General features: G+C 42.6%; 1 protein-coding gene across 1 annotated transcript; it reads right to left on the bottom strand.

The window, feature by feature from the left end:
* Positions 1-786: 786 nt before the first annotated feature.
* On the bottom strand, positions 787-22,624 carry LOC120742816 (PH domain leucine-rich repeat protein phosphatase 1-like). Its single transcript, XM_040046251.1, has 17 exons — positions 20,689-22,624; positions 14,307-14,503; positions 12,811-12,936; positions 10,993-11,141; positions 8,568-8,714; positions 7,715-7,942; positions 7,174-7,376; positions 7,032-7,092; positions 6,835-6,930; positions 5,218-5,373; positions 4,899-5,099; positions 4,463-4,625; positions 4,017-4,147; positions 3,810-3,926; positions 3,505-3,699; positions 3,182-3,419; positions 787-2,586 (listed from the first exon to the last, which is right to left on the bottom strand). Exons 1-17 carry the CDS (start codon positions 22,262-22,264, stop codon positions 1,441-1,443), a joined length of 5,130 nt encoding a protein of 1,709 aa, XP_039902185.1. The 5' UTR covers positions 22,265-22,624; the 3' UTR covers positions 787-1,440.
* Positions 22,625-23,125: the final 501 nt, after the last annotated feature.

Below are 23,125 nucleotides of genomic sequence, written 5' to 3'. Positions count from 1 at the left end.
GCCGTCGTTATCGGAAAAGAAGGGTTAGGGATCGGAAAGGAAATCAGTGGTATCGCACATCACTACATTACAGCTACCATAGACAGGAGCCTCGGCGGAGTAATATGTACTGTGCTTCAACATAATATTACCGTATTGTGACTTTAAGTTTTGTGGATATTATACATTGTTATGCTCAGGATATGTCAGCCAATTTCCACTGGAAATGCCTTTAGTCAGCAAGGAATTTGCATTTGCACGGTTATATTTTTATATAGCTTTAATGCACATAAAAAACAGCTGCTTGATTAAGTGAAAATACATTGATGGGGTTTTTTTTGCACTAATAAAGTTGCGGAGTTGTAAAGTATTTTGCCTCGCGTCAATGTCGTCAGTTATATCGTTATCGCAAATTTTCAAATATATATCATGATAAATATTTTTGGCCATATTGGCCTGCCCTAATTGTAAGTGTGTGTGTGTGTGTGTGTGTGTGTGTGTGTGTGTGTGTGTGTGTGTGTGTGTTTGTGTGAGAGAGAGAAATTAGGTGAATAAGGCTTGTAGAAGAAATGCACTACAAGTTGAATTCTGGAAATACAATCATTTCACCTTCTCAGTGCAGCTATACACATACACACGTTAAATTAATTAAAAGAAATGAGTGAGCATGTGTGGACTGTATGCAGGTGACAACCGTAAGTTCGAGAAGCAGATGTGTTTTAATCTTATTACATAAAAACATAAAAGTGACACTGTGTGGATGGTTCTGAATGAGCAAGATTTTAACAGTTAAACCCAAGTCCGACATGTTTTGGTTATCTGAAAACTTTATTATATAGCAAAAGTAGCTCTCTTGTGCGGTTTGCTGAAAACTGTAACACTGTTTTGAGAACATTCATTAAGCTGTCAACCACTGATCAGCATGTAGCCACTGCAGCACCACTAGACTCTGCACACCCCGAAAAACAAACATCTGGAATATCAGCCTTCACAAATAATCATCTTTTCTCTCAGAGAACATTAGCACGCTTTAGTGACGAGGTCACTTAAAAGTATTCAACTCCTAAGGGAGTTAGTCCAACCGTTTTGCTAACCCCAGTAACTGTAAGGCCATCAGCCATGGCGAGCAAGGAGAGAAACAGTCTGCTCTAAGACAAAAACAGACAGGTCCGACTCTAAGTACCAGTGAACATAAAATCAATGAGGCTAACACAAAGCAAAGTGCTTCAAATCAAAGATGTGAAACAAATGAATTTACAGGTGAACATTTCATCAACATGAGTGTTAGAAAAGTTTCATTGGTTTCAAGGTGAAGTAAACAAAACAAAAGCTGTAAGGAAACAGTGTCAAAGCCGGGTCAGAGTATTCTGAGGTCTTGGAGTGAACTTAATGCTGAGCTCGTTCACAGAGACTCTGTGGTCTTGTGTGAAACAGACTGACTCCAGTTGTGAAGAGCAGCTGTCAGAGGGGTGTGAGGAAGTAGTCTGCAGGATTCTGGTAGTTGTGTGCTTGCTGGCTGTGTGTCTGTAGCTGCTGTTGCTGTTGCTGGATGATCTGCCGGACTTCTTCTTCCAGCTCCGGGGGAATGATGAGCTGATCATCGGGGTCTGGCTGGGCAGGGGCGTTGAAGTAGCCCCCCTGCTTCTTGACAGGAGCATCGGCAGCCTCCTCAATGAGGTCCTGGTTCCTGCCTTGACAGGCCACAGAGCCATTACCTCGAGCCTTCCGGCCCAGAGTTCCTGACCGAGCCTCCCCACCGAGGTAGGGAGAGGAGGGCGGGACGGGGGAGGCAGATGGGGAAGGGAAGGCCAGAGGCAAAGACTCACTCTGCAGCGTGACAGGGGGAGGGCTGTCTGTGCTTTGCTGAGACTGAGCACAGTTGTGTCGTAAGAGACAGTGGACGTCAGCTTCCACCTCCACACGGCTACCGTTGGAGAAGACACCAGCGATGGGCTCCTCGTCCTCGCTGTCAAGCCCGTTATCAGACAGTGCTCCAGAGAACTGCCTGTGGAAGCTGCTCCCCCTACAGGCGGGCCTGTGCGTGCCAGCTCGCCCCAGGAGGTTCGGGTGAGAGGTTGGGGGTTCAGCCTGCGTCAGCGGTTCCTCCGAGGACGCCGTTGATCCCACCTCGCTGCTCATCTCAGATGTGCTGAACTCGCTGCTCAACTCACTCACTGTTGCTGAGGAGGTGGGCGGCGGCTGTGGCAGCGGAATGCTGCCATCACTGCTTCCCGAATAAGGATGTAAACCGGGCTGAGTTGCCGGGCCAGGGCTGGGTGGTGGCGGCGGCGGCTCGCAGAAGCAGCAGCATTCTTCAGTGATGCTGAGCTTCACAACGACGGCACTGAGGCTATCAGAGCAGCCGTAGCTCTGAGCCAGAGTCACCAGCTTCTTTGCAGCAGCCAGAGCATCTGGTAAGTTCCTTACCACCTCCACCGCCTCGCTGGGCGACAACATGTCCCACAGTCTCCGGCTGCCCAGGAGAAAAAACTCGTCCTGCGGGGTAAGCGCCACCGTGGAAACATGGGGGTGAGGTGTCACTGATGGGCAGAGGAAGGAGTAACCCATAATCCTGGTGGAGTCTGTTACACCGCTCACTTTGTTATCCTGCAGGGAGGAAAAGGACAAACAGAAGCGTTTGTATTTTCCCCCCGGAAAAAACTCGACAATAATGACATTTATTTATGGTTTTGTAGGGTTGAAAACGGACTGCTGACTGTTTCAGTAACAAGCTGTCAAACAAAACCAATATTCTCTTGTTCCAATGTTAATTTTTCTTTTTGTCTGTTTAGATTCAGTATTTGTGTGCTTTATATTGTTGGTCTCACCAAACTAAATGAATTGAATACAGTTTACTGTCAGTTATTTTAAAAAACATTACAAAACAGTCTGTGAATAGATTCGCCCCATCAGTAGTCCAAAAACTGGTGTGGTTTAAGACAGAGAACAGCTTAAGCCAGACAATATTTAGCTCCATTAAATGGCCAAAATCTGCTTTTTTTTCTTATTTTCTATTATCCATTTATATACTATAAGCATGCAAATTCTGGCTGTTCATATTAACCATGGCTAAAGTTTCAAATATGCAAAACAACTCTATTAGAGTCCAAAAATACAAATATGGAGCTGGAAGTGAGAATCACAGGTGTCGATAAATGGACTTGTTTCAGCACTTTGTGCAGCATATGAAACGTGTCGTTACCTCAGTGATAATAGCGTTATGCTGCCGAACCCTCTGGTACTCGGCCTCGTCTTTGACAGTGTGGATGTGTGAAAGTTGCATAGCTTTGCCATCTCGGCACAAAACAGCCTGGCACCTGCCAACGTTGGCGGCTTTCAGAGTGAAGCAGCCACCATGCTCACTGGACGCTACCGGGTAATGTCTGATGTGACACAGAGCTGCTGACCCGCCCATCCTCTGGCCTGCTGTGCCCAGTTTCCTGCAGGAGATGGGCACACAACATCCTGAGTGAGGTGAGGCTGTTTTCCTTCCAAATCACACGTCGTTTGGAGGTCAGTGTTTACCTTTGCATGGTGAGGAAAGTGTTGTTGATGTAGTCCTCTTGCCTCTGGCCCCTCTGAAGTTCCTCTGCGAGCACATCTCCCATGGTGCACTGCAGCAGATAAGGCACCTCGACATTCCTGTCTCCATCAAAAACTCCATACAGAGCTTCATGAATGCCGCAGAAGCTGTCCAGAGCCAGAGCAGCCACACACAACCTGAGAACAGCAAGAAGGAGGCAGTTTAGAACAAGAACAATGACACAAAGCCAGAGATGGGGCATAAAAAACAAAACAAAAAAAGGCTGAAGCATCAAAGAAAGACTGACTTGTTTTTCACTCCAGAGGCCTCCGTGTAGCCATGACTCCAGACTGCAGGGACTCCTTGGCTCTCACTCACACAAGGAGCTGAAGGTGAAGGATCCACCCTCAGACATCGGATATTACTACAGAGAGAGGGAGAACAGGACAGGTCAGGCAGTTGCTCTTTTATTCCCAAGCTCAGGTGGTGGTGTGTTTATGCGAGTGATTCATACTTCAGGTGTTCCAGGCTCTTGTGGTCGAGGCTGAGTCGAGGATTTCCTGTGAGGTCGAGCTCCTGGAGTTTTGAAGGAAGGATCTCTGGCAGAGTCACCTCAGTCAACTCATTGCAGCTCAGATCAACACACTGAAGAGAAACACAGTGTCAGTCCTGACATGTGCACACGAGTCAGATTAAATTAAGTGTTTTTGTCTAATTTATCATCTTTTTCCAATTTGTTTTATAAACTGCATAAATTCAATTTTCTTTTTGCAATTCTTTTATTTTCTCTTTGTTTCTGTTCTGTAACGCTGGATAATCTATCCAGCATTAGCATTACCACAGCTACCTCCTCCTCTCAAATAATACTTCTGGCAGGTAAGCATTAATTCAGTGAGTGGCATTAGTACACTACAGCTACCTCCCTATTACTAGGTGAAAAAGAGTTAAGTTAAGATTTACCTTAATCTCAGGCAGCTGGAGGACTTCAGGGAAGGCGCTGATACAGTTGGAGTGGGCAGAGAGCGTGTGCAGGCGCTGACAGTTGAGAATGGTCGTGGGCACCGCTCTCAGCCTGTTGCCACTCAAATCCAGCTCCTCCAGCTGCTCCAGTTGAGCTAGTTTACTGCAGGACGTGGAGGTAAAAAGGAGTAATCATGACCTGCACCAAGGCTCAGATTTTATACAGGATGATGAAGGATGTGTACCATTTACTTAGGAATAGAACACCTTGTAAAAACAAAGGAATGTGGGAATTGGTGGTTAGAGGTGGAGTGAGTGAGGATAGTGGAGCTGAAATGATAAAGGAACCCTACAGTTAAATCTAACATGTCCAGATGTAAAGAAGCCTTTATGGTCACATTTTAAAGCTCAGTTTATATCAGGTGCAGTATTTCACCTGGCAGTGAAGGTTTGCAGCTGGTTGTAGGCGAGGTGAAGCACTCTGAGGTGGCCGTGTCCAGTCAGAAGAGAGATGCACTTGTCGGTCAAGCTGTTATTGGTCACGTAGAGCTCTTGTAGGCTGCTGAAGGCATCCTCTGATAGGCTGGCTGCAGGGAGGTTCTCCAGCTTATTGGCCGACACATTTAGGTATCGCAGGCTGGGAGGAATTTCCAACAGAGGGTACAAATTTAGTACAAGATAAATAACGGATACATGCTGATGGGAAGAAACACACAAGAAAAGAACAAAAGGAGGGAAGAAAAAGATGTGTCCACCTCTGCGCTTTGATGAACAAGTTGTGTGGGAGCTCAGTTAGATGGTTGTGTTGGAGGTCCAGGACTTCTAGCTGTGATCGCTCCAGCCTCTCATCCAGCTGACACACATCGTTCCAGCCTGCCAGCAGCTTTCTCAGGCTCCCACTGGACAGCAGCCTAAACACAAACAGCACAGCCAACTCAGTGTGTGTGTGCTGTACATCTGTTAGTGGGACCACCATGCTGAGCACCATCTGATTTCCCATGGAGGTTCAATGAGTTCACTTTGTATTCAATTAATCTATGCTTGAGATTCATGTAGCTGAAAACTATCATCAAGCATGAATGAACCCAAATAACTGTGATTGTGAATGCAGGATTACATCATACGAATGAAAGAAAATCTGTCTGTTCATCTGTTTTTCACCCATCTCCACAACTATTCATAAGATCTGCTTAACACTTGGCAGGTGTGTTGCTCTAGGTCTGAATAAATGAAGTGGTGATTTTAGGCCAGACTTGATGAGCAGTTCTCATATTATGGCTGAAAGCACAATGTTCACACTGTGACTGCTGCCTACTCCACTCTGTATGTGGAGAGGTGCGCACACATGCGCGCACACACACACACACACACACACACACACACACACCCCCACACACGCGCACACACACGCACACACGCACGCGCGCACACACACGCACACACGCACGCGCGCACACACACGCACACACGCACGCGCGCGCGCACACACACACATTTGTTTTGCTACCTGTGTGAAGACATTCACTGATAATGCCATATTTACCCATAATTGCAATCATCACAAATAAGTGCAAAATAACTAATCTAATATAATTCTAATTAGAAACTTTAAAAACATGTTTTAACCCTAACACAGGCCCCTGAAGAGGTGTAAAATTGGAGCTGGCAATTTTTTTTTAAAACTTCCAAATTTTGAGAATTCCAATTGGCAAATATGTAAACTGGTTCTCACAGAAAAGCTCAAGGCATTTTATTTAAATGCACCATTTTGATGTCTTTGGTTTCCTGTGATAAAGGCTCTAGCCACTCATGTGGTTTGGATGAAAAGTTCTACAGAAAACTGCAACCCACAATCTCCTCATTCTGCACAGCCACTTTTTAAACAAAGTAACAATCACGGACACAGACACATGTAGTCAGTGGATCCTTTTAGCTGTCCTCCTTTCTAAACAGTAACTTTATGATTATTGTATGTGATACATTTAAGGGGCACGTTTAAATTGTAGCTAAAAATGTTAGGTGATATCCCTCATACAATCAATCAATCAATATCATACAGTTTCACCATTTGAAAAAAAAGAACTGCCTGAAACAGATGTAGTTTTGTATTTTTTCATTAGTTTTTATTTTCAGTAATAACTTTCTCTTCAGTTTAGTTTAATTTTTGCAAGTTTGGTTCTTAAGTCTTTTTAAATGTAATTTAATATATTTTAAGAACCTTACCACAGGCACATTGAAGATCAAGTAAGTTCCAGTGATGCATTATTATCAGCTGTTACATCCAAGCTGCTTTCCCTCACTTTGATTTTTGTCATTTCCCCACCTGTTCTTTCATGAAAAGCATAAGAATCATGTGTCTGTGCGATGCTCACCGTACAGGCAGCTCAGTGACACAGTTATGGCTGATGTCCAGCACTTCCAGTCTGCTGCTCTCCCACACCCAGTCGGGGACACATCCCAGCTTGTTCCTTTAGGAAAACAAACAGAGTCAGCACCCAGCTTACAACAAGCACATGTTCTGTTCTTCTAGATTGTAAATAGGACAGTGAAGTATTCTTAGTTTTTATACCAGGATAAATCCAGCACAGTCAGATTCTCTGGAACAGGATGCACCTCCAGCTGCTTCAGCTCTAAAAACATAACACAACTCTTTATGGCACGAACGTCTTTCTGGATTTAATATCTCTCTAGAAACAATTAAGTGGTCGTACTGTTGTGTGCAGCATGCAGGCTCTTGAGGGCGTGGCCACAGACTCTGAGGAGGGCAAGAGTGTTTCTGTCACAGCGGAGGAGCTCCAGCTTGCAGAGAGAGCTGACATCCAGCTCGTCTAGACCTGTATCCCTCAGGTCCAGATGAACAATGTGGGCCAGCTGCTCCACATCTGCCACTGTCGCCTTCTGAAGCTGGTTCAGCCTGTTCGAGGCAGACAGCACAGAGAGGAACAGAGAAGGGGGAAGTAAAGGAAGAGGGAAGAAAGGACCAGAAGAAACAAACACTTTAACCTCTGACCCGTTTCACATTTCAGAACCTGAGAAGAAGTTGTTAGGCATTCGTAGTACGACTGACCAAAATAATTAACTGACAGGTTCCCTTCCTTCACCGTCTCTGTCTTTATTTTGTACTTCAAAAGGCTAAATTAAGCCTTTGTTGCCATTTCAAAGACCACCAAACATAAAAGGGGAGTCATGCAGAACTGCAGTATTTGTCATTGGCAATTCTAAAAATGTAAGCTACTGCGCGGACATTTTTACCTGAGATCTATGTAGCGAGCAGACAGCCACTGCAGGCCAGCCAAGTCCAGGACAGAGAGCTTGTTCCCTGCCAGACAGAGTCTCTCCATCCCTCCAAGTTTCTCTAGGACAGGGGGCACACAGCTGAAACAATTGAAGGATAAGCCGAGGTAGGTCAAGCCCTCCAGAGAGCCCAGCTCCACAGGCAGTGAACTCAGAAGGTTACCGTCCAGGAGAAGAGTCTGCAGGCTGGCCAGAGCCAAACAGAGGGAAGGGCATTTAGTCGTGATTAATACAGATACTGTGTGTAAAAAACATGTTATACAAATATAGTGTTAAGAAAAGACTTCAGACACTAAACAGGACTCTGACATTTTTGTACTGACTTGTCTGTAAGTATAAACAAGCTTAATTTGGAACTTTTAAATATTACTTTATATTCAGTTATGGAACATAGCTGAGTATTTTACATTAAAAGTAAAATACCGTTTCCAAATAAACACCCCGATTCCAAGTTAGACATAAAAATTGTGTTTTGCCTTTTGAAATTCCTAGAAAATTTCAAAAGAAAAAAAAAAAAAGCCAGCATATGCGCAGAAACTCCAAGCTCCCACATCACACAGAGACACTGTTAGCGTCACTGTGTACTATGGGCACTTGGACAACACCTCTAGATTTCTACGACAGAAGTCTGGTGCACAGCCAGCTGTTCGCTCAATACAGAGATGGATTAATCAACGCTGATGTACCGTAATGGTACTAACAACAACTCCAGACTGATGTCTCTGTCAGCAAAATGCAGGTCAGTGAGGACACATCCCATTTTAGGCTTCATTCTTATGAAACTGCAAACCTTGGATCATCATTTACTTACTTGTGCATTGTTCCTACTTCTGCAGGCACGGAGGAGAGACGATTTCCAGACAGGTTTAGCTCCGTGAGGGAGGTGATGTCACACAGGGCCAGAGGAAACTCAGACAGAGCGTTATTTGACAGACTAAGGCTTCTCAGTTTACAAAACCTAAAGAAAAGGGGAGAGAAAGAGAGAAGTATTCAGCAAGAGTGTGTGAGAGAGGAGGGAAGGGCAAGAGGAACAGGGCCAGACAAAGAGAGACAAAGATATTCATCTCTGTGCTATAATAAGACTCTGGCCTTCTTTAAAACACAAAAAACACACACAGTGAACAACTATTACTTACATAACACCTGCCAGATTAAAAAAGTAAAATCAGCACAGAAGAAGCTAATACAAAGGTTCAAGGACACAAAGTATCAAGTTTTCAACAGAACAATGCAGCCTGTGCTTCAGGTAAGAAGCTTGTGTATATTGTTTATATTCATTGCGCTCTTCTCCTCCTAATCCAGTTCACAGAGCAATCAGAGTGAAAGGCTGATCCAGGCCCACATTCTTCTTAGTTAGACTCACCTGCCCATCACAGCAAGGATACAGTCCTTAAAACACTGCATGATATGCATATGCTTGTGCCAAAACAATGACGTGTAGAGGTTGCCATCAGGCAAATTTCAGGTTTTGATGTCATGTTGCCTTGACAGGCATGGATGCAAGAAGCCAAAATAAAGACAGACAGAAAGGAAAACGAGGCTGTTCAGATGAATGCTGCTAATCTCTGACTGTACATAATAGGTTTGTCAGTGCTGGTCACTTTACTTACCCACTTTACCATAAAACGTAACGCTGGTCACTTTACAAGACAATCTGCAGACAGTTTATGCTAGAAGTGTAAGCTATATTTGAGGATCAGGGCATTTTTACTTATCTATGCAAATTTTGTACCAAAACTTAAGAAAATAGAGATTGTACTGTCTCATACTGATGTCCTCATTAGCACAAAACTATTACTAAACACTTTTTTAGACTACACCTGCAGTACTGTCAATTCTGAAAAGACGCACATGTCAAAAACAATGTGCAACCCCTGTCGTTGTCATTTTCATCCAAAGTGAAAAGTTTTCGTGCTCTACGTCGCAAATCAAAGCTTACAGAATGGTCAAATGTCTTTAAAATTGCTGCCAAGATAACAAAATGACACAAGGACCAAGTCTAAGTTGCTGAGAATACATGTCTCTTTGATGCTCAGCGTAAAGTGAGAACATCTTTAAAAACTAGAAATGCTTTTATCTGCACAATAAGGTCTATGTGATTTTCTAGAAATAATGAAAGGGCATTTCCAGATAATCAGTCAGTTTGTGGTGTTATATGGATCAATCCATTATTTAAACAGAGCAAGCTCAGGAGCAGCACACTACCATGGCAAAGTACAGTTGGGGAAAACAACTTTTTGATTCCCTGCTGAGAGTAAAGCATTATACAATTACCTTATTCTGAGTTTTAGTCAGTGACTTTCTTTTTTAACTGACGTTATAAAAACAAAACCTGCTTTTCGTTTTTTATTTTTAATTATTCAAAATAAAAACAGCCTCCAAAAAAACTATAACGGAATAAAGCAAGGGACTAAAGAGCGAGGCAAATTTTATTAGTGTTTTCCTGATGAGTTTACAGTGCGAGTTAATAGTGTTTTATCTGTTCAGCTGATATGTTAGATCTTGCATCTCACTGTGTAAACAAACTTTAAAGTTTGGTGCTTTCTCTGTGATTCATGAAAGCACCAAACCTCACTTTCCCACTTCTGCTGTACATGATAGCAGAAGCGAGAAATAAATAAGAGAAACTGATGAAAACTTCCATCATGAACCAATTGAAAAGTAATTAAGAAGTAAATGTAATTCATATTCATGACCTGGAAAGTTTTTCCTCCGTGATACTAAACGGGTTTCAAGACCTCATAATCAAGCTTTTGTAAAAGCTTGTTTGTACACCCAGAAAACTGTGTAAGACAATTTTGCAAGACATTATACTTAATATTTTGTTATGAAGGTAGTGTGAAAAAAAAGAAGCCAGAGATAAAAGAAAGTCAGAGAAAGACTGCTAAACCTCATAAAACCGTGACATCGGCAGCTGACGTCACCTAATCTGACCTGGAAAACACAGAGAAGCCCTCTACCCGAGAGGCCAGACAGCTGATGTCAAATCTCTCATCACTGCTGCAGCTCTCTTTTAATCACTCACACACACCCAAAAACCAACATGCTTCCACCACCCATGGATAACCATGCACGAAACCACACACACGCGCGTGCGCACACACACGCACACACAAAAAGAGGTAACTACACAAAATGTTTACTACCAGATCCTCCCCGTGCCATATCATTAAACGCACAGGGAGAGACGTACTCTGAGAATCGGTGGTGCAGGAGAGCTGATGTGAGAAACTGACCTGGTGAGTGCTGGAACACCTTTGTGAGGGGACATGAAGTTGTTTTTGAGGTTGAGGTGGGTAAGGTCCTGGCTGTAAAACAGCTGAGCAGGCAGCTCCTCCAGGCTGCAGCATGACAGGTCCACCGAGTTCACCCTCTGAGAGGCGATCTGACAGAGAGAGAGAGAGAGAGAGAGAGAGGAATAGGACCATACCATACCTTGTAATGACAACAGCCATGCAGTTACTTCCATGACACATCAAACTAGCCTTAATCGGGATCCATTAAGTTCATTTCAGACCAATTTTTATTCTTTCACTCTATTAAACTAGTTTTACATAACATACATACACTCAAAGTCTTCAATAATCCTTATTTTCATTATAATAGGTCTTGGTGCTGCCCTTAATCCTCTGTTTTCAACACACGCTTTTAGCTCCTCTGCTTTTCAGCTAAGTTTCTTCCCATTGGCTACCCCTCGGCTACCCCTCATAAACAGAAAGTTTGAATAGTGAGTGGGGCTGCTGTGCTTACAACCATCTTTGTGCCTGAGATGACCATATTAGGAATATTTACTGAATATTTACTAAAGATTTACTAATGAAAAAAACAACAACAAAACTGTATGAAACTGTGTGAGTATTTAGGTTAACAGATGGTGCAAAATGCAGTTGCTCGCATTTGAACTAAAACTGGAAAATTTGAGCACCCCTGTACTGAAATCCTTTCATTGGCTACCTTGTCAGGTTCGAGCAGATTATAAGGTCCTGCTGCTCACCTACAAGGCTTTAAATGGTTTGGCACCTTCATACCGCTCTGATCTTTTGCACCTTTATGTTCCATCCCGTGCTTTCCCATCCCAGGATTCTGGCCTTTTAAAAGTTCCTAGAGCCAGAAAAAAAAAAAGACTACTGGGGAGCGTGCTTTTTCTTTTCGTGCCCCATTTTTGTGGAACAACCTCCCTCAAGATATTAGGCAGACATGCTCTGTGGAGGTTTTTAAAGCTAAGTTGAAGACCCACTTGTTTACCCTATCCTGCATGTCTTGATTCTATGCCATTTTGTTTGTTTTTTAAATTTTTATCGCTTTTAACTTTTATTATGTTTTGAACTTGTTATTGTGTTTTTAACTTGTATGTATCACTTTTATTTATTTATGTCTTCATTTTCAAATAGCTGTACAGCACTTTGTTTGAAAGCGCTTTATAAACAAAATTATTATTATTATTATTATTATTATTAGATGACATGGATTACTCGTAGACACACTAAACTCATTAAATAAATTCTGATATTGTAACAGTAACAATGGTGTGACAGGAAATAATGAAAAGCAGAATCGGTCCCATTTAAAGGAAACATTCAAAAGCCTTTCAAAAACGAAAGCAAGGTGCTCGTACAACACCAAAACCGGTTTTGTGTTACTGGAATTATTTTTCCTGTTTACACAACACTCAACAAGTATGTCAACTATGAGGCTAATGCTCATATTTGTCAAATGAGTTCATAGATTCATCTTTGACTCCTCTCATTCACGTGCTTAACTGTCCTTTGAGCATGTAACTGAGACACATGTTGATCAAGATGGTGATCACTGTTTGGTGGTATGTAAGTGTAAATAGGTCCGTATGACCCACAGAAACACTCTGCTAACCCTAACCTGTAACATCTCTAAACCAGATTCTGCCACTATATATTAATGAAATTGGAATTATAGAGCATTTCTGGAACCAACAAGCATGAGCTGCAATGCTTAAACATAGTCTACTAGTCACATAAATCCAGTTTCATATTGTTTAAATGTTCAGATGTGCCTCTGACTACAATTGCACTTTGTACCTTTGAGGCTGTCCTCTGCCAGCGGAGGTACTCTGTGTAGGAGTCATAGCTGATGTAGTAGGTCTGACTCTGGGGACCAGCTGAGCTGAAAGCCAGACAGTGGCTGTGTCTTCTCACTTCCTCCACCTGCATTAAAAAAATTACATTTATTGAGTATCTATCTCTCCAATGACATTCTCATCATTCAAATTAAATGCAGCCCTAAACCATGACAGAGCCTCCACCATGTTTTACATATGGCTGTAACTGTACCTCTCTCCTGAACTCCAATTTAAACCAAAAAATTCAAATATGGATTCGTCACTCCATACCTTGTTGCCACTGATTTCCCGTCTATATTTTTTAAGATATTTTCTCCCTGTTTCCATCATTAAAATACCTTCTTAACAGCCACTCTTCCACTGAGACTAAGGAATCACCTTACTGCTGAAAAAAAATACCCTTTTACACTTGTCACACCTATGGGATTTTTTTTTTTGTAGATTCAATTGAAGACATGGGAACCAATGATGTGTTTTTGCAACAAGTACTAATGCCTAAAGATGCAATATAAACTTGTTTCTTTGGCAAGTTGTCTATTATGTGTAGAAAACACTTTTTAAGCTTGAATGATTCATTAGGTCAGTGTTAATTCCCTTAACAACAACAACAAAAAAATCATTAATTCATGAAATGGTCAGGTACAAGGACTAGACTGAAAAAGAGTAAAAAACTTTAAAAGGTTTTCAGAAAGCCTGGTGAACTATTGTTCAAGACCACTTTAAGCAATTTCTAGAAAGTCTGGCTCCTGGAAAGTGAAATATAAAGAAATGAGGGTGGCTCAAGACTTTTGTACAGTACATTACAGTTTCATAAATGTAATAATGTAGCCTTTACAGTAAATTCCCAAATCAGCGGACAGACTAACTTCACTGTCTTAAATTACAGCTGTCACAGTAGTCCTTGTTCTGCTTTGTAGTCCTGGTGAGCTCTGTGTAAGGAAACCAGCTCTACACCAACTGCAAATCCACATTAGCGTGGCCACCCTTGCAGCGGCTCTACAGAGCAGAACAAAAACTGCCATAGGCTGCTACAGTACGAGATGTGGAGTTGCAGTCTGTCTCATCACAGGACAAGAGACTGAAGAGAGCCAAATACCATCAACAACCAACCCAACCTGAGACCTGAGCAGCTTGCCCATGCGGGAAAAACATTCAAGAGTGGCGGGGACTGAGATGCTTAACAGTGACTGAACTTTCAAAAGAAGATTGAGAACATATTGCTAATGTTGCTGTTCTGCACAGATGTTTTATGTGGGAAACACTACTCTCTGGCCAAATCTCAACAAAGGCTTGCAGTTAAGCTAGAACGAAGACCTAGGAACGAAGATCCTGATGCAGCAGGAACAAAAAGACCTCTGGTCTAAACCACAGAGTATTTTTGTCCCTGATAAAATGATTCCCAGCCACAGTACTTGCTTGTTGTGTGTCAAAGACATGAAACGTCTCACAAAGTACCTTTCCTCCGATGAGAGGGAGGATGTGCATCTTGCCAGTGTGAGCATGCTTCACAGACGAGACAATGAGGCAGGTTCCACTCAGAGTGACCTGACGTTTTGACCAGCGGTTCACGGGCAGTGCCAGCTTCCCTTTCCGCACGTTAAACACCCCGGACAGCTGCACGCGCTCAGAACCTCCCACACTACGAGGTTTACCTGTGGAGGGAAAGAAGACAGTATGACAGAAACAGACTTTTCATAACAGCATTATAGAGGTTACTGTCTTTTTTGTTGTTGTTTGCTCTATGGGATTTTGTGAATCAACTCTCTCTCAATGGTCTTCTCTTTCACAAAGTGAGAGCTGCGTGGTTATGTAAGAGAACTGTAGCTCAATAGCCTGTGGGCTGGCAGAGAGCAGTCACTCAGTCATCATTTGTTACATTAACCCTTTGCTGACACAAATTAGCTTCAGTAATGAATTGGAGCTGACTTTTGCCAGTATAAGCCAGAATACATTCTAGGTCTTTTAAAGCACTGACTAAATTGTCCAGGGTTTTTAAATTCTTGGAAACTCAAAGTTACTTTATTTGCTCTTACCAGTGAATAAGAAAAAGGGAGACACATGAAGAGTCTGAGCCACTGAGAGGCCTGAAATCAGATTACCTTGTTATGTAACGTCCTACAATGCCAGCACCTACATCCTCCCTACTGCCTCCTCCGGTGACTTACACACAACATCACCTAGGTTTCACCGGCCCTAGCTGACTCATCAGTAATGCCTCAGTGAACCTCAGTGCTTTAATGGTACTGAATGAAATCTGTAAAGTGCAAAGGATTTAAATCTGTCAGATATAGAGTCTTAAACTGAATCTTTTATTTTTTTATTAAACCTATTTTAGACTCTTAATTCAAGCATGCAAACTAAGTGTTTGGGCTACTTTTTCCAATTCAGCTTCACGCACATCATGATTTATTGTGTTCTAACATATCATAGAATCACTGTATCATCATGTAAAATATATCTTATGAATTACTCACTGACTCCTGCCCTTGCTGGAGATTATATTCTTTATCAAATCATTTGAAAATCATTTACATCTTTAGACCTCAATATTCATATTGGATTTTTAAATCACCAAACACTGGCATCAATTTTAAAAATCCTATATCAGTTGTATCCAATTGTATGCTTTCCATGATCAGCACTAACACTGAGGTTTGTATCTATTACAGCAGGGGCAGGCAACCTTTCTGATGGCAAGTGCCATTTAAAATTTCCTCAGAAGTCAGTGTGCCATATGATTGCATTAGCAATCAATTTAATAACGCGCTATATGAAGAGTTACACAATATATAGAACCACTTTATAGAATTATATTTGTTCGCAGATGTTGGCAGCTATCAGTGAATAGTTATCAGCTATTTTGAAACAAAAAAGACACCTTTTATCCATAACAAGAACTCCATAATAGCAAATGAACTGTACAACAGAAAATACAAATGCTATTTATGGTCTCCTCACAACAATGATAAGAAAAATAAACTAAGCCAATATGACATGTCTGTTAATACAGAGACACACATGTTATGTGATCTCTGGTCTCCCACTCAGAGACATAGGTCTCCGAGTGTCCAGCATTCAGACGGCTACCTGAGGACACTCATGTGAGAGAAAATCTGCTCACACAGATATGTAGAGCCAAATACTGTCAATAAGGCCTCTGCAATGTTCTGAAGAAGGTCAAACTTGTCAGGTAGTGATGTCCAGCAGGTGAAAATGCAAGCTCCATGAACACGCACAGCTGTGGATTCCAGCTGCTTCGATGTTGCATTAACTGGCATTAACTCAGCCAGTTAATGCGAGACAAATCCAGCTGCTCATTAAAGATTTCTGGTTTGTTCAGAAAATCAAACATTGGTCCACACACCTGAAAGTCCCAAAAATGCATTGTGTCTCGAGTTTACGGATGTATCCGTGTATTTCCGTGGTGCTGATGCTGTGCTGAGCAGAAAGCTCCTGAAGCTTTTGAAGTGTTGGAATGTGGAAAGCTAACAACGTCCCTCTCACCGGTAGGCTAAGTTATTTTTAGCCAATTACAAGTTGAATCTGGTAATTTGGGTTGTTAGCTAATACCGTCATTAAGAAGAGGCACAACTAATGTGTCTATCCGAGCTGATTTGCGATGTGCACCGCTGGCGCGGCCATTTATTTTTTGATGCACCTTCTCAGATTAATTCACTGCGTGTCGTGCCCAGGGCTGGGCTGGGACAAAAAAAAAAAAAAACAGCCCGGCTTGACTAAAGACCGTCCACCAGGTATTAAAGCCATTAAGCCTTTGAATGAAAACAAACGCTGTTGTGATAGTGATGTACAATCTTGTTGGTATATGTATGATTTCTATACATTTTACGTCAGATAAAAACTTTGGTTGTAAGCTTCAGATAATTATTTAATAACAGCCAGACATTTTAAATGAGAATAAGAAATTATTTCTTTGTGCCCCCCTCTCCCTGTTAATGCCCAACCTTGCCCCCTGGCAAAACTTTGCTAGATCCACCCCTGCACAGTTACCAGCTGTCAGCTACATAGAAAAGGATCCTGGTGTTATTTGTCTCTCAGAAACAGTTCATAACTTCCCTTCAACTCATTCATGTGACCTAAAAGGTAAACCTGTTTCTCAATCACCTGTTCAGCTCTGATGATTCAGTAAGGACATCTCCTGGTTTCATCTTCATGTTTCCCTCTCACCAGATATACAAACCGATATCATGACCAGCAGGTTTTACAGCTGTGGCTCCAGCAAACATCAGCTGATACTAGAAATTAATATTAAATAAATTCTAACAACAGCTGATCAAGCTTAAACGTGCTGCTGTTTAGCGCGACATCCAGCAGTTTCTTCTTTCTGGCGCAAAGTGGACGATAAACAAACAGGAGAGAAAAGGCGATCAGCTGATCATTGATCAGTTTCATGATTAAAGTAGCAACAGCAGAGAGAGGGGGAGAGAATGAGAGAAGAGGCAGCTGTGCAGCGTAACGACAGAATAAATCCACCTTTGTGTCCACCTTTGTCCATCCTAGACAAACTGCGTCCCTTCTCAGATCATCACGAAACACGTAATAATTTCTCTGAATGCGGGACGATTTCGTCTTTTTACGGGACGGTTGGCAACTCTACTAACTAACCTTATGAATAAAATAAAGTTCACTATCAGTAACATCATAGCACCGACCCAGCCGTATAGAAGCTCTGTCATGCTAGCTAGTACGCAGTATGAGTTATTGTAACTGACTGTAAAAAGTCAGCACAACGAAAATAAACTACACCTAAACTTGGTTTATATCTGACCCAGATAGACTGCAGGTCATAACTTCTTACCTGAAGTTCAGTTCACCTGACACTCGGACCGACGGCTGCCTCGGGTCTCTCATCCTCCTGCCTCCCCTCTCCTTCATCCACCTGCTGGCCTCCACCACTTGCTAATGTTACTGAATCTGTGGAAGCTCCGCGATAGCCACCACCAAACAACTGAGTTATTTTTACACACCGGCCAGCATCTGGCCAATCCACCACGTTTCATTGTTTATACCGTTACCAAAAAAAAAATAAAATCATCGGCCCACCCACCGAGCAAATGCCCGGTATGCCCGATGGCCAGTCCAGCTATGGTCGTGCCATCAGTTAACCCTTCGCGTGCCAACTGTGGCACGCGTGCCTAGGGTTGCCGACCCCTGTATTACAGTATACCAAAAAAAGGGAGGAAAATCAGCACACCTGGAAAGCTAAAACCAGAATCTCACAAAAAGAGAAATAACAACAACAACAACAACAACAACAACAACCCTGAAAAAGTTATCCAGAACTTCACTGTCACTGTATCATCTGCAATTTAAACTGATGGAGCAATCAGTTTTTTCAAATCAAATTTTATCATCCATCATCAGTTGGTTACCAAACTCTATACTTTTTAACGGTACCAACTGAATTACGTCTCTACCATAATTAGCAGCAAAATTTTAGTACCAGTACCATCTGATGGAGAGTGACACCATGATGTCACTTCTGCAGTGTGGCGAAATCAAACAAAAACAGTGCAATAATGGCAAGCTGAACGCCACCTCAGGTGTGATTACACTTTTCAAAACCTGACGCAGACATTTGTAGTGCAAAATGCAAAGCTGGCCATGGCAACACACCTAATCTGAGGAAACTCAATTAATTTGCTATCTGCAAATCATTATATATTAATATTATAACATATGTTCTTATTATATATTGTAAAATACGTTATGCTTTCAATGGAAAAAGATTATATACTTAATTTGCTGCTTTACACACCAAACAGTTTTCTGCTAAATATCAGATGAAACAGGAGCAAATCCCAGAGAAGGTGGAGGCAGCATGTCTTGAATATTTAAAAAAAAAAAAGTTTTTAAAAATAATAATTAAAATAGCTAATATTATTTTAACATATCATTCAACACTACTTGTGTTTGAAATCATTTAGGAGACTGACATATAATTAAGATCTACTAACATGTCCTTTTCTAAATTCTGCACATTTCCTCATTACAAACAGAAACAGTGAGGTCTGACTCTGCAGACACCAATGGTGCACTGAAATGTAGATAAGCTAGAACCTAATAAAGGAGAAGAGTTTCTCTGAAAGTGAAACAGAATGTTGAAAAGAAGACAGCCAAGAGTTACTATAGTTCATTTCATTAGCCTGCAGCTTTAGAAGAAAAAGATCTGTGTGAACTGTTGGGTTTAAACTAACAAACCTTATGATTGGTTGGTAAAATTGTTGTCATTATTGGTAGATTGATCAGTATCTAGTCCAAAAAATAATATATAATTAACATAAACATGAACACAATGAACAGAGCCCAGTTTACACTAAACAACATTGAGGAATGTGCATTGTGTGTGTCCACCCTTTCCTAGGCGGAGGAGGTAAGATGTTGGTTGTTAACACACACACATACATGCCCTTTCCGTCCGTCTAGTTCTCTGAATGGGGAACATCCTGTCTCTCATGAAGCAGGCAACAGCCACACCCTACTGATGCTAGACCTCAACTTTTTCTTGCTTGTGTCCCCCCAAAAAAAAAAAGAAAAAAAAAGCATCTGACATCCTGAGCCACCTCTCGTGTCAAGTTGCTGAATTTTAGCCAAATCTGAATGAGAGTTGTAGTTTCAAGTTGGAAATGCCACTCAGACATTCAGACTCAAAAACAAAAAAGGCTGTAAAGTCTGGGAGAGTAAAGCTGCGACCTCTGGATGCTGCAGTCTGAGGCTGAAGAGGAGCCTGCAGCTGCAACTGTCTCAGAGGTAGCCGAAACACTGAGGAGGTGAAATTTGAGTTCCACTAAGGTCACTTTTCTCTTAGAGTCAGCACAACGTGGCAATGTGCATTTGGCTGCTGGGATTTCAGATGAGTCAAGCTTCTTTGGCTCAGCTCGGGACATCAGAATTAACCAACTCGTGCTGTGCAAACACATACGGGACAACAAACAAAAAAACAAAACAACAAAAAAAACAAAAAACGTAGAGCAAAAATGTCCTCTCCTGAATTAAAAGAAGGGCCCTCACTGTCAGCTGCACAACTCTATTTAGTGTTATGTTACTACTGTGAGACAAAAGGAGAATGAAGAGCAGGGGAATCTGTCCAGCTGCATTTTCAGAGTGCAGAGAAACCAGTTTTGTAGCATGTCACGAGTGTGTCTATGAGGGTTGCAATGGTATGTGTAATGGTCTATTTAATTATTTATTCTTTTTTGGGAGGGGGGGGGGGGGGCTAAAATATAAGGAATTTTAGCACATATCAAAGTCCAATCATTTCCTCCCGACTCTTATTTTGCAGCCTTTGCTGATGAGGTCAAAAATGAGGTCAAAAAACAATATCCAGCAATGCTAATCCCATAAGAGTCCCTGTTTTTCCATCCTCTTACCATGACAGTGGACAAAACAGGATCTTTTATCAATAACAACAACAACAACAACAACAACAACAACAACAAGAGGAAGAGGGAAGAAGACAAACTGATTCTATAATGCCTCAGGATTTGGTCTTTGCTGAAAGAGTACACCTGTTACCTCCAGATGTGTCTCCCTGCCTTACCCAGTTTACACGCACAACACAGCTTATTGTGCTGCTGGGACAATTGAATCCACTTGTTTAACGGTCTGAATGACCAAACATAATGACAGCACTCATGGTATGGTGAGAACAGAAGAATAATGACTGTGTAGAGACAAGCCAAGCACAACTAAAGTGGCTTGCATTAGTTTGTGGTGTTCTTACATCTAACACTGCAGGATGTTTTAATAAGAATTGGGACAACTGTTGTCTTTACTGAGAGAAGATGCCTTTCCTTCTCACTAAAAATAAAGTGCTCACCAAAGTAGAAACGGATCAGGCAGCCAATTTCAGGATTCATGCCCTCCTCCTGCACTCGCCATGGATCTTCAAACCCCAGATTAGTGAGGTACTCATTTAAGATCTGCAGAGGTCTTTCATCATCCCCAAGCCGCCTCACAGCTCCACCGTGCAGCTGGATGTAGAGGGCCGGCATTGGGCTTGTATTGATGGGCTCAAGCCATCCTCTGCTCCCCCCAGGGACCTCTTGTTCAGGCTGGACAGAAGCTTGGCTGGTCAGAGGGCGAGCCTGTGAGCTGCTGGAGCATTTAGAAGGAGGTTTGATTAATATGTGTGTATCTGTGTGGTCACCAGCCCCAGCTTCAGTGTCAACATTTGGTCTTGCGGATTGGTTTGAATTCTTGGGGATGTCTGAGAGAGAGATAGCTGAATGTGAGGGAGAAGAGATGAGGTCTGTTTCATCAGAGGAGCTCTCAAATGGGTCAGGTCCCTCTGGAGCACTGTCACAGTTTGGGCTCAGCACAGAAGAGTCGGTGCCCAAACCCAACCCATCGCTGAGTGAGTCCCCATGCTCCATGCTTCTTGGCCCCCCTGCACTGAAGTCCTCACAGGTGCTGCTCTCTATGTCAGAGCCTGAGTAGACTCCATAACAGTCTCCAGTACTCAAATCCACGCCAATGTCATTCAGGTAGACCTCAGATGAAGAATTACTAGCAGTTTTGTCATCAAGTAGCAAGTTAGAAGGCAGTTCCACATTTTTTGTGAGTTCATTCTCCTCACTTTGGAGATTTTTAATATCCACACTGTCACTGAGACTTTTCATGTCATCAGCATGGCCATTAGTATCTTTACAAAGATCGTTGAGGTCACTTAAAGCACTAGGTTTGCAGTTAATTCTCAACACAGCCCCAGCTTTACTTCCTTCGAGCTTACAGGCTACCTCTTTAGAAGTAGTGTCCACTGTACACAGCACTGGTCGCGGGTAGGAGGGCGTGAGCCAGTCGTGAACGTGAATGCAACCCCGCCGGAGGTCCGATCTCACCCATGTTTTATCAGAGGCCTGAAGCTGCTTCGACTGCTTCTGTCGGAGGAAGGTTTTTCGATCAAGACTGAGGGTACTCAGCGGCGAGGATGAGGGAGCTGGGCTGGCCGCCTCCGCAGAGAACGCTCCGGTCGAACCGGTGGTCGGCGGAGCCCCCAGAGACAGATTCCTCTTGTGCCTGTGCCGCCTCCTGCTCAGCATAGAGTTTACCGAGGTGGAACTGTTCACCGATGTCAGACTGTAAATGTTGGCCGTTTTCACAACAGACATGGTTGCGTTTTTGGCCGCTCCACCGATAGCGTTGGCAACTTGGCTTTGATAAATCCCGTTCCTTATCGCAATCTGGAGAAGGGAGGTGGCCGCAAGCCCCTTCCCGAAGAGTTTCGCTTCTGCGCCTCCTCCGTCATCCTCCCCGATAGATGGTCTCTTTCCAGAGTGCTGCGGCGATAATCCGCTTGGCTTCACGGAGTTACTGTCACTGCTAGAATCAAGTGTTCCCTGCAGTGTCGAAGAAGACGAAATCGCTCCACACTCGTTTCCCTTCACACTTTCCATTCTGTTAGCTTGCAACAGCAGCGTAGAGTAGTTAGCAGCAGCCCGCAGGTAAACGCTAGCAGTTAGCTTAGAGCCGCTAGCTTGCCCTAGTCACTGCTGGCTGGTAAACGTAACCGGCTCAACATTAGCTTAGCATACTAATGTACAGCGCAATTGCTCTAAAGAATTAGTACGCTACATCTTCCCATGACATCGGACGCCCGTTAGCTCTCTAACGGGAGCTTACCGGCTGGTGGAGATGAGAAAACGCATTTCTAGCTGGTCGCCATGGAAGCTGGCGCGACCACTACTGTAAAGACTGCTTACGAATGGTCAGAGGCACACCGTGGACAGGGCGGGGTCTCATCGGATATGAATTATGACACATTCGCTTGCTACCAGAATGCTCGGAATTTTCCCAGTGAACGTACGAAAAGCTTCACGATCAGTCAACGTAGTTAAAATAACGGGGAAAATCCTATTTTCTCCAACGCTGGCTTTTAAGGAACAAAAAAACCTGACAGTTAAAGCTCTGCACCACACCCTAAACCTTTAATCCCGAAATTACGAACTATTTACTTGGCTTTATGTAGTTTTTTTTAGTCTAATACAATATGGAGATGAAATTATTTTTAGAAGTAAATATTTGTAAATCTATTATATGTTTGGGGCTTTGTACAAAACAAGCCAGGGATTAAAGGATCTGACAATATTTTGAAGACTATCCAAAAGAATACAGTCAGCAGACGGACAAAGAGGGGAATTGATTGCCAGTTGCAGTTCTTATATGATTTGCAGAAATGTTTTCATCTAATTCACTTTACGATCCGCTTCGTAGGAGCCAGTGAAGGAAACATAAACTGTAGCTACATTAGTTGATTT

This window comes from Simochromis diagramma, unplaced genomic scaffold (genome assembly GCF_900408965.1).
Source record: "Simochromis diagramma unplaced genomic scaffold, fSimDia1.1 OVJJ01000553.1, whole genome shotgun sequence".
Classification (NCBI taxonomy): domain Eukaryota; kingdom Metazoa; phylum Chordata; class Actinopteri; order Cichliformes; family Cichlidae; genus Simochromis; species Simochromis diagramma.
This window is presented reverse-complemented; position numbering and strand designations above follow the sequence as displayed.

Coding starts and splice junctions, on each gene's coding strand:
- LOC120742816 (XM_040046251.1), bottom strand. CDS start 22,264: ATGGAAAGTGTGAAGGGAAACGAGTGTGGAGCGATTTCGTCTTCTTCG. Junction 8,715..10,992: donor GGTGTTCCAGCACTCACCAG/GTCAGTTTCTCA, acceptor CCTTTTCTTTAG/GTTTTGTAAACTGAGAAGCC. Junction 7,943..8,567: donor GAAGTAGGAACAATGCACAA/GTAAGTAAATGA, acceptor GGCTCTGGCCAG/CCTGCAGACTCTTCTCCTGG.